Source organism: Scomber scombrus, chromosome 23 (assembly GCF_963691925.1).
Source record: "Scomber scombrus chromosome 23, fScoSco1.1, whole genome shotgun sequence".
NCBI classification, from domain to species: Eukaryota; Metazoa; Chordata; class Actinopteri; order Scombriformes; family Scombridae; genus Scomber; species Scomber scombrus.
In genome coordinates, this window is record NC_084992.1 from 7,854,239 (window position 1) to 7,866,569 (window position 12,331).

Genomic DNA, 12,331 nt, shown 5'->3' on the forward strand with positions numbered 1-12,331 from the left:
AGCAAATATATTTTAATATATAATATTTATATTCATTTTAGCACAATGACAAAATGGCATAATTACAGTTCAGTCTCATTTAAATCATGACAAAAAGCCACACCTTTATATTTGTTTGAATAATACCTCATATCATATTTTGTTGCAGTCATTGCAAAATAAATCCTGAAGTACTTCTTGCCCCATGAGAGGAAAACCTTAGCAAAAGTTTCTAACAGCATTGAGCCCATGGCATCCAACAGGGTTTTTATGTTGTGAGCTGTACAGTGTGTGAAAATGTAAAATGGATGTAATGTTACTCTTCACTGCATCGTTAAGCACAGTGTAACATCCTTCATGTCACCTTTTTAATCACCAGAACAGAACTGCCAAATTCATCTGTGTGCACATCATCTTATCTGCGTTTAATTTCAAATAAATGACACAATGAACTGGATCCACACATCACTTTTTAAACCCTTAGAGAACAAAGCACTTTACACAGTAACAGGATACGAGAGAAAACATCCCACTGGCTGACTCTCAAGGCAGTGACATACAGGACAAATCTCAGTGCTTAAGAGTTAAACTCAGCAACGTTACTTACAGGAACTTTTTTAAAATTTATACTTGAAATAAATCCAGGTTGCTCTGAATGCTGCTCATCTGCACTAATGAAACAAAACTGTCATAATTCGCCTAAGCAGCTCAAACTTTCAATGCGAAACACTGCAAATGCATTTTGTAAAAACCTCTGCTACTTGAAGGGTTAGTGTTTCAAAACTACAGATGTGTCCACCCTCAAAACCACAACTTTTCTCTCCTTTTTTTTGAATGATTTGTATAATAGTAACACATAATTAGTGCTGTCTGACACCTCTGCAGAAACTTCCTCTAATCTACAAATCCTTTCAAGTCAAGTTAGATTCCTATGAAACATAAATAACACCACAGGAATGTTTTTCAGCCTTACTAACGTAACAACCTCCACCCACAGTGACAGATCACAACACTCCAGCTGCAATGATCAGATAAAGCGTTGAAAGCACAACACTTCAAAATAGCCTCTACGGTCTACCACTGCAAATCACTGCATAAAAACCTCTGAACCTGGCCACAAACGTCCCTGTGACCATCTGAAGTTAAGATTGTTCAATACAAACATCACAAGGAATAGCTAAACGTCAAGCATGTCATGATTTCAAATCCATCCACCCCAGCAGTTTGCAACTGAATCAAGTTGGCACATTTACCTCTCATGTGAAAGCTTGCTTCTTTTTTTTGTGTGCATGAAATGTAAACTTTATTCCTCAAAAAAAAGGGAAAAGAGAAGCATCACATATTTTGCTATATGTGTGCATGGTTTAAAAAAAAAGAATAAAAGCATTAGCACAATATTCAGAAACACTCAAATTAATATGACTCGCACTACCTGGGACGATTAGAAGGTGTAAAGGAAAACAAAACAGTTGCTCAACTTCATCCGACAAACATTAAGCATTCCCAACATTAACATGACTCATTATCATTTACTCCATCTCACCATTGTACAGCATTCTTGTGCAAGAACTGCCACATTCAAAATGATACTCACTAGATGCAGAGGCGTGACGTCGGATGTTTCCCACCTCTCTCTAGTCACACCTCTGCTTTTACCATTTTTTTTTTTTAACAGCGTCAACCCCTAAAACCTTTCCTTCACTACTTACACTACTCTACCCAGCACTGATACTGAAAGTGTCTCCTTTGACCGTTCACTAACACCTTACTTTAAAAATAAAAATAGCGAATAAAACTAGATTGACTGCTTAAAGTCCAGATAAGGGTTGTCAATTGCCTGGCTTTTTAATATTAGTTTTTACGCCCAACATTTTAAGACTCCAACCACTTTTAAATTCTCTCGGTGCAAAGTGACAACATGTCGCGTACGAACAATATGGCAGATTATGACTTTGTGACTGCTTTTTTTCTTCTTTTGTCATGATTTGGAAACTCTCTGAATAAAAATCATTTTACAAGCAGTGACCACGACACATCTGATCAAATACGACACAGTAGAACATAATATGTTACACATAAGTAAATACAATGAAATGAATATCACTTTTTTTTCTCCTCTGTTTTTTTTTTGTTGCAAAATCATCACCCAAAGCCGAAACAGCAAAACATAAATGAAGAGAATAACGTGAATTATAAAAGTGTTGATGCACGGTCTGCTTAACATGAGATAAGTAACATCCCCTTGATTTGTTTCCAGTTAGTAAAACAAAATCAGGTAAAAACAATATATAGGCATTAAATAAATTAATCAATTTCAAAACAAACACAGTGATATATATTCAAAATACATATTTACAAACTAATAAGGAAAAAAAGACAACAAAAAAAGAACACAGTCTTATGCTTAAGCAAAAATTATAATCGTTTTGAATTGATTTTAATTAACTGTTATAGCATTACATGCTGAATACCTTCACACAGTATCTGCCTCTTCCTGTCATCTATATTCATGTGTTGGTTATTATCAGGTATTCATCATAAATACATAGATGTTTTAGTAGGTTTATACTTTTGCAGCATTTACTAAGTTGATATGTACTTGGTACATGGAAATCCTAATTTTGACATCATTTGTGACTGATATGTTGATATTTTTATGTGCCGACGGCTACAGAGGAAAACGCTCAGCGATGCCAAACATATAACCGTGCCTGGTGATGGAGTCAAGAGGGGCTGTGCCGTGGTTACCATGGTGATAGTGATGACGGTTGTCTGAAGTGGGTGTAAAAACCACACACACACACACACACACACATACACACACACACACACAAGTAAAAGAAGAAACAAAAATAGGGGAAGGGTGAGGCACAGCCACATTTTGAAATTTGAAACACTCCAGGAGCGTCTAAAGCACCAGGCAGTTGGATTTATGATTTCCTTTTTGATGTTTATGGATATTGTATGGACAATCCTACCGTCAAACTACTGACAAACTACCACACAACTGCTAACATGAGTCCATTGCCTACTGAAATTCTCAGAGACAGAGAAAAAAAAAATTAAAAGTCACTTGGTCACATACATCTAAATTCACGAGTTGCTATTCAGAAAAAGCAAATAAAAAGAGAGAGAAAAATAAAATTCATTGGCCCAAACCCTCCTTTGCGGATTTTAAGTGCAACAGTGGATACTAATGCTAAGAATCTGCAGAGAAAAATCCCACCTTTTGGTTTGTGAAATTACCAAAGCGCTCCACTGAAAATCCAACATTTATGGCCAATAATCACATCCAGTCTAACGCAGGGAAAGGCCTTCACCCACAGGTCATAGCAGTAGGTATAACTGCCTCCATTTGCCTGACAAAATGCTCTCAGTTCAGCTCTGCGATGGACACACGCAACCGCAGTCTCATTTTGTGTTCACTCAGGTAAAGCTATAGGAGGGCAGCCACCGCTTCACTTGGGGTCTGGCCTGACAGTTGTTAGCGTGGATGCTAAAGGGAAACATCCACCCAGAAATACTCTCACACTGTTACTACATCCTCAATTTCAAACTACCTTTTTGGTGCGTCACCATCTGTTTCTACATCAGTTGGTGAGTTTCAACATTTTTCCAGGGTTGCTTTTGAAGACACCCAAAGAAACCAGTTTTATCTGGGAAGAGTGCCGCTGGTGGAGAGAGAGAGAGAGCGATAAAGGGTTGTGTGCCTCTCACACGAGCACGCTTTGTGGCTGAATTTGCATTTTCGTCTATTTTTTTTTAGACTCTTGAGCCATTCATTTCTGCTTGTATGACTGTTAAAAGTTGGTGAACCTATATGGAGTGTAAAAGGTGCCTTTTTTTGTCTATAAGGAGCTAGCATAACATTTTTTAATGTTGCTCAAGAATAAAAACATAAACATCAGATGTTGCGTCACAGATATGAGCTAAATTCTAATGTCAGCATGCTCAAAGTCATTAGGATATATCGTCTGTGAACTGTAGATATCTGTACCAAATTTCAGAGCAATCAACTAAAGGTTGTTGACTGACTGACAATCAGACTTCGACAACCCATCAAAACTCAAAAATCATCCCTGAAATTCAATGTTTAAGTATTTCAGGGTGGATTTTTCCATTTATAATACTATATAAACCTGACCTGGTCTAGATTACGTTAAATGTTTCATGCAAAGAAGAAACAGTTTGAAAACTACAAGTCTCAAACCTTGCCTTACAATTGCTGGCATTAAAGGACTATTGAATGTTTCAGTTATTAAGACGTCGCTTGCAAAAGAGAGTGCAATGTGAGTTGTACAGTTTAGTTGGTCAAATTCCTTTTTTTTGTTCCAATTTTAAACAATGAACATGATGTAACAGTTTTAATTCCTCTTATTGAGGAAGTGCCACTCCCTCGCCCAACACAACTGTCATGCAAATGCATAAAAAGAAAAGAAAAAGAAATATCAGGATCTTGGTCAAACACCCTGACGACTTGTCACATGTCAAGAGTTCTTAAGATTAAGTGATTTGATGGGAGGATACGTTACAGTGCAGAGTTTTCCTACAAACGTAAATGCATAGGATACAATTCAGTCCAACACTACAATATACAGCGAGCAATACAAAAAAACAAAACAAAAAAAAGAAATGAAAATCTTAGTCATTGGCACCGGGGTTTGGAGTGGAGCGTGGTGGTGAGGGAAAGAAGGGAGGGAGGTGGCGGGACTGGGAGAAATGACTCGTCATACACTGATAGATTTATTATGTTGGTGCATTTTTAGATCCTACAGCTTTGAAGACGATAAAGACGGACCCACAGACATTCTGTACACACCTACACTGAAGTCCTTAGCAAATTTCAGAAAAGAAAAAAAAAAAGTAGCATCACTCTCTTTAAAAGTGAGAGCTGTTTTTGATGATTATTAACTCGACACGCGTGTGTGTGTGTGTGCCGGCGGCCGTCGTCGCCTCACACGCACACAATCTCTCACAGTTCAGAACATTTTTTTAAGGGGTAAACACAAAGTGTGCTAAGGCTTCATCGTGGGGAAAAAAGAGACACAGTGTTCAATTATTATAGTTAAGTTTCAACAGTCTTGCTAGCTATTGTGTTTGTGTATGGCGGGAATGGCATAGTCAAGCGGGTTATGAGCATTTTTGTGTGCATTGGAGATCCATGTCACAATATACTTTATGTACAGTTTATTAAAGGACATGTTTTATTATCACATGCCATTATATTTTCACCCTTCCTGCAGTTTGATCTGCAAATTTTTCTTTTTTTTTTTGTCATCTGGAGGCCTTCGTTTGTCCTCTTTCATACAGTGAGAAATCACTGACTGGTCAGTTTTGTTTGTGTGCAACAAATGAAATGGCAACAAAGGGGTGAAAGAAAGTTTAGCGTTTGTCTCTTTATGTATTACACAACATAATATTTTCACACAGTAAATATAATAGCCAATATACTCTCTAAAAATATAATTTTATATTCTGTAATGTACTCCTAAGTACATGTACGAGTGTTTCTCGTCTCTTAGTAGGGAGACACAAGCTGCGAATGGATGAAAGGTTTCGGATTAGACGAAATTAGGGTGAAAGTCACACTATGAAATTGAACATACAGTGAAATTGTGAGTGTCCTTAATGGAGAACACACACTGTGGGTCAATATATTATTTCTGCTATATGTTCTTGTAATATATTATTTGTATATTTACATTTCTCGCCGGCTCATTCAACCCTTCCCCGCTAACTGGTCCCCTTGTTGAAAAGACTCCTTATGGACGACAAATATCCATAACTTTCCAATCTCAATATTTTCACTACTCTCGCTATGATTATAAGCTAAAGGCAAATGTTGGCTTATCTTATGTAAATCAACTTTAAATATCTTTCTAACATATTAAGCTTTTTTTTTAATGCTCTTTGAACATGATGTAATTATCTGAGTAAAGGGAATGCATACAGTGCCTCTACCTGAGGAACAGTGACTGTCCTGCCCTTTAAGTTTGATTTAAAGTTTTTCGAACATGGGGAGCTCATGGCGACGTGTGTCATTGTCTAATGAACGATATGGGCTTTAACATCAGGAATACACATGAACAAATATGCAGCTACATGTTAAAACAAGAACCGGAGTCATACGTGTGAGGTTTAGATTAGTTTTGATTTCTTTTCATCGAGTTTAAACTGAAGTTTCAGTTTTGTTTTTATTCAGGTAAGTTATGTATTTACAGGTTTTAGTTTCACTTTATTTCCCAATAGTAGTTTTCAGTCTGTCAGTTTTTGGTTATTTGGCCATTTTGCACATCTGAGGTGAAGATAGAGACAATATTAAGCTATTTTCTATAGTTATCTGTCAGCGTTCGTTTGTGACATTTTCAGAATTTCTGAAAACCCCCCCCCCGAAATATTTGCCATTTCATTTTGCTGTTTAGTTTTGGAGGCAGGGTTTGTAGTTTATAACTTATATTCCTCCTGGGTGGATTTAGTCTTTGTTTTAACAATAACAACCTTGACACACACACACACACACACACACACACACACACACACACACTTGCCTAAACAGCATCACAGATTGAACAGTGTTACATATAAGACACATTCTGAACTGACCCGCTCAGTGTTTGAATCGAGGGTAAACTTTGGCGCTCTCTCTTTTTCGCTCTCCTCACACACACACACACACACACACACACGCACACACACATACTGTCGATCCGTCTCCAGATTTCTTCTTCTAATGTCCTTTTTTCTTCTCCCGTCTCCAATCAGCTCTGGAAACGGAGGCTAAGGATGCATCGCTACTGATCTGATTGGTTGCTTGGTCGGTGGCTGCCTGCGCGGTTGTGTGTTACAGCGAGTTTTAGTGCAGGATGGGTAAGGGGTGGAGGAGGAGGAGGGTGCGTATGTGTGTGTGTACATGTGTATATTGTGTGTGTGTGTGTAAGGGTGGGGGAGTAATGGGGCTGGTCAGAAACGGTTGGTCGGTGGTTGATTGGAGTGCCAGGAGTGAAGAAATCAAGGTGCAAAGATCAGGGCTCGGGGTCGCCACCTCACACTTTTTTAGGGGGAGGAGCCAACTTGATGATCTCATCTTCAGAGGGCTGGCGGATGATGTCTTTTAAAAGGGAAAGGGTGGGGTTGGAGAAAGGAGAAAAGAGTGAGAAAAAGAAAGAGAAAGATCATAAGAAAACCGACACCTTCAAGACAGAAAGTTGTAGACAAAACAAGTAAAAGACAGCACACCACATATGAATGTTCTTATTGTAATAAGCCCATTTGTAATTGTATGTGTGTGAATGAGTGTTATTTGTGTATGGATATAGAGCAAAGTAATTAAAAATGTTGGTATGACAATATTAACCATTATATTCATGATGAAACTAGAGAGAGACACAGAGAAAAAAGGGAACAGGCAGTGATTTAGAGAAGATGTGGTTTTATGTTTAGCCACTAGATGGCAGAATTTCTCTTTCATAAAAGTGAGAACAGTCACAGACATTGTTTTGTACAGATAGGGTGAATATCACCCAGGTATTTTAGGAAACGGATACATTGATCTAACTTGTCCCAACATGCTCTAGAGATTAAACACTTCGAGTGTGTTACCTTTGTATTTCTTGGCAGAGGGGATGCGTGTGAGCTTGGTGTCGATCTCGTCATCCTCTGAGATCTTGAGCACGGTGGTGCGGTACTCGATCACCCTCGTCAGCAGGTCTGGTCGCCGTGAAATCTCGAAGATGTGCTCGATGTACGACAGATTATCTGCATAGGAGGTGTTGTTAATAGGATCTGTTCACTGAAAAGGGCTCAAATTCATGTCAGATATGTTTAATCGTGTGTTTTTAAGTGCTTTAGATGTGGAATTAGGCGTTATGGGTGAGGAAATAAGAATACATCTGTTTCTTTGTGTCTCTCACCCTGAGCCAGCTTGTCGTTCTTCTCCAGGTAGCTGAACCACTCCTTGGAGGAGGTGATGTTGTTGCTCTGGTCCTCGGGGATGTCCTCCTTGCAGGCTGACTTGAGCTGCTCCAGGTCCTCGTTGGTGATATTTTCAGACAGATCGCTGAGCAGAGAGCTGTACTCCGCCATGGTCTGGTAAAAAGCAGAGAGAGAGAGAGAACAGTTAGATATATTGACTAAAATGCAGAGGTCTTTAGAGCGAGGCAACCAAAACTAAAAGGGAGAAAGACAGAGCAAAATATCCCAGAGTTGTTAAAATTGCTCAGTCTGCCCACTTACTTCCCAGACTCCAGAGTGGAAAACAGTTTGGGAATCTTAGCTAATGACAATAGCATACTGTCGGGTGGGATGGAAAAGCACACAAAGACACCAGCAACAGAATATTTAAACAGGTCAGTCCTTTTCCTTTTTGTTCTTTTTGTAGATAGCTGTAAGACAAGACAGGACAAAACACTTGTCTTGCACCTTAATTAGGAACGTTCCCACAGGGAGGATCTATGCACACAGAGAAGGACTCTGTGTTCAGCACGGAAACAAGGAAAAGCTTGTTATTTTTTATCCACTGCCATTTCTTACTACAAGGGAAAAATAAAATGTACAACCCAATTCTTAATTTAAGAAAATTCTTATTGTTTGTGGGAGGTTATTGCTTGAGTTTGCATGTGAATTATCTATGCGTGTGTATGTGTGTTAACAAGGATTGACAAATCTTCAAATAAATGAACTTACTGGTGATATTATTATTATTTTTTACTGTCAACAAATTCCATGAAAACATCAAAACAAAAACATTTACTGATTCAAGTATTACAAACATCTGACAGCTTATTGTCTAATGACATAAATTGGCAATGTTAGTGGGTGATAAAGGAAGAAAAGGAAGAAAAGAGGAAAAAAAACAAGTTCTTGTTGAAATTGCTTTTCATCAAATCAGCTCAAGCTTTAATAGAAATGTATGTGGCTCTCTGCCTCCCTCTAGTGGACTGACTGAGGTAATGAAGTCCTATTTTAGTCAGTTTATACAGTGTAATGGAGGATAGTCACGGCTGCATGTCTACACATAATAGTAAAAAAAAAAAAAAGAGGCACTATCACTTAATTTTTTTTCTTTTATAGTTTCGCTGTTATATACTTTGTTTTATTGCCACATTGATTATTTTATTCTATTTTTATTAAAATATTTGTAAGTACATTGTGCGGGGCTGCAACTCAATTTCTTGTGCTTAATGAGTTCTTTTACAAAGAGTAAGAAAGTATGTGATGCATAAAAGCAAGTTTGTTTAGTCAAGATCATGTCGTTGTAACTTTTAATGAAACCATTGAGTCCAACAATTAACTGAAAAGAAATGCTCTGTTCTATCATGTGTCATTTTACCTGTTTGAATTACTGTTTCTTACATTTTTGCTACAGAAAGTAACTTTAATTGGTTTTTACTTCTACAAAGAGATAGATCAAGGTCGGGTTTTAACATTTAGAGCTGAAACGGCAAAAGTGGTTGGACGATTCAGTAAACAGGCATGCAGTGGTCGAGTATCAGACTTGCATTAAGGAATGAGTTCTGTCAAGATCGCAGGGTTCAGGTTCTCCTCACAAAGACTGGGTATTTGTCTTTCTGTGTGTGTGTGTGTGTGTGTGTGTGTAGGAGTATGTGTGTTGGCATGCGAGTTGTTGTTCAGAAGCAGGCTGCCAGTGAGAAACTGAAGAAACCACAGTGAAAGAGAGACAGAAAAACAGTGATTCAGACATGTTGTGAGGCCGTCTGCTCTGTTCAGCTGCGTCAGTTTAGAAGAAAATACATCAAGAGGCAAACAGGCGTTTACAGTTCATGTACACTGTGTTACAGACTGTGGTTTATATCTTGATTATCAACATAATCTGGGTCAAGCTTTTCATATGTTTTCTTAATCCAGATCATCATCTATATGCATCTATACATGTGGATTTCAACAATGGGAAGCATTAAAAGAAGAACGGCAGCTGATATTTTAAAAGCTTAATAACTTTGTTGTTTTTGGACTTTCATTATATTATTTTTACTGGTACTGGTGACGATATATTCAGAAAATTGTCATGATAGCAGATGCTTATTGGACTGCCAAAGCCAAACATTAAGCCAAAAGGTAAGCACATGCCTTAAAATAGAATAGAATCTATTTTTATATATTTAGATTCCTTATTCTTGACATATAGGAGCTAATGAATATTACTGTCAAGATTTTAAAAAAAGATGTGATATTGTACATTAATTTTTACTGCCTCTCAAGAAAATAAACAATAAAAGTTGTCTAGAAAAAAGGTCGACAGGGCCAACCAAACCAAAAACCAACTGTAGGTGCTGTTTCCAACATTTCCAACCTCACAGCCAATTAAATGGCTGCCTCTGGATTTCCCGGTGATCCTGTTTTTTTTTTAGATGTTACTCAGTCCTTAGTGAGTTTAGTGAGAGTGCAGTTTATGTGGAAATGATCAATATCACCTTAAAATCTGCACTTGATCTGAATGGAATCCGATGTCTGGCTATTTCAGTAACTTTAGGGAGCGATACAAGTCGCAGGTTAATCTCCCCGTTTGCCTGTACGCTATAAAACATGCACACCCTACAGTAGAAAACACGCATCTTCACACACGCTCTGTTGTTTCTTAAAAAAAAAATCTCTTTCTGTGTCACACACAGCAGCCCCAACCCCCAATCCCTGGCATCCATGCAGCTGGCGAGATGCTGCCACTCAGTGCAGTGCATCATGGGCACTGGCACGAGGCTCTGTCTGCCTCTGATCCCCTCAGTCTCATCACAGATAAACACGCCGTACAGAAAGCCCAGAAGAGCTCTGTGATGAGTGCGGTGACCTATATAACATAGCTGTCATTACCTGCAGCTACCACCAGAGGGCCCCCATTCGCTATGGAGCATTAGCTACGCTTAGCTCATTAAAGCATGAGCATCTCGAGGTGAAGAAGTACTGTCTCTGCTTAATCATCTTCAGCCTGCTCATGGGAGCATATGGATAGGAGATGATACTTTACAGCTGAGCTGCAGACCTTTGATTTGTCATAATTTCTTCCTAAGAAAAGACGACAAACTAGTATCTTTAGTAATGGAAAAAAACAAGACTTTGAATCAACCAGAAAGCAAAAATAAGCTTCTTGAGCTATTAACTGGCATCTTTACCTCACCTTAAACTGAGACAGAAAAATAAATCATATCATGCTGTACTGACTAACAAGTACAAATCAGCATGAGATGTATGGGGTGATGCAGCACACAGGAGGATACATATGTGAGCTAATGTAACCGTTCCAGACGCTGATTAAAGGTTACATTTGTTTGCCTCTTCTCTAATGGCTAATGGTGGCATTTGGTTTGGTCTGATCCACGATCGCAGCCTCAGAGCACAATGATGACAGAGCGTTTTTACTGTGCATGTGTGTGTGTGAGATGGTGTGTGTGTGTGTGTGTTATTTCAGTCTTAAATGTCACATTCATCTCCTCTCTAACCAGAGCAACTTGCTCAATCAACACAAAGCGCTGCGTGGGAGAGAGCAGGGATATGCACCTTAACTCGAATGAATACAACAAGGGTCTGAATACTGTGTGTGTGTGTGTGTGTGTGTGTGTGCATGCCTCCCGTCTCCAACTGCTAGTTTGTGAATCGTGAGTGTGCACGTTTGCATGCATTTGTGTGCACTCAAGTGAATGTGTGTGTGTGTACGCTTGAACTCATGAGCCTCTTGTGTGTGTGTGTGTCAGAGGGAGGCAGACTGAAAGAATGGATGTGTGTGTATGTGTGTGTGTGTGTGTGTGTGTGTGAGTGAGTGTGTGTGTAAGTCCCTGTGCCTCCTCTCTCGACCCAGGTCGCCCTGCCTGCTCTCTGTTTTGCACCACAATGGACTGGCGCTACTTTTGTGTACTTTTAGGGAAGAAGGGGGGGGGGGACGACGACAATGGATAGAGTGGCTACATTTAGTGTTTCTCTCCCACCACCTCCCTCCCAACGCTCTCCCTCTCCCTGCCACCTTTAACTCTTTCTCATCCATGAAATAAAGCTGGCTCTATTAAAATAGGCAGTCTTGGCATTGTGCCACAATTTTTTTTGGTCTTGTTTTAAAGCAGTTTGCATAATGCTGGTGGGCATTATGAGCAAAAACAAAAGTTAGAGGAGGATTGTTTTACCTATACAGCAATACAGACTATACAGCAAAACTAAAACATGATTGAAATATAATAAAACTAGATTATAGTTAAGCTAGAACAACAGTGCAGAAATGTAAAGTTAGTCAGGTACTTCTTGCTGATCTTTGTGTTTCTTATCTGCGGGCAATCTGCCAGTTAGCATTAACTACATACAGACTGATCCACAAGCAAGATCAGTGGACTCACTTACACACTAGGCTTGCACC

At 38.9% G+C, this 12,331-nt stretch overlaps 1 protein-coding gene across 1 annotated transcript in view; it reads right to left on the reverse strand.

The window, feature by feature from the left end:
* LOC134005664 (astrocytic phosphoprotein PEA-15) overlaps positions 1-12,331 on the reverse strand; it is a 52,963-nt gene continuing 40,632 nt past the window's right edge. The window contains exons 2-4 of the mRNA XM_062444641.1: positions 7,890-8,064; positions 7,579-7,734; positions 1-7,087 (exon numbers count right to left, since the gene is read on the reverse strand). Coding sequence (XP_062300625.1) covers positions 7,023-7,087; positions 7,579-7,734; positions 7,890-8,061 — 393 coding nt within the window. The 5' untranslated portion in view covers positions 8,062-8,064 and the 3' untranslated portion in view covers positions 1-7,022. The remainder of the gene's footprint in view (positions 7,088-7,578; positions 7,735-7,889; positions 8,065-12,331) is intronic.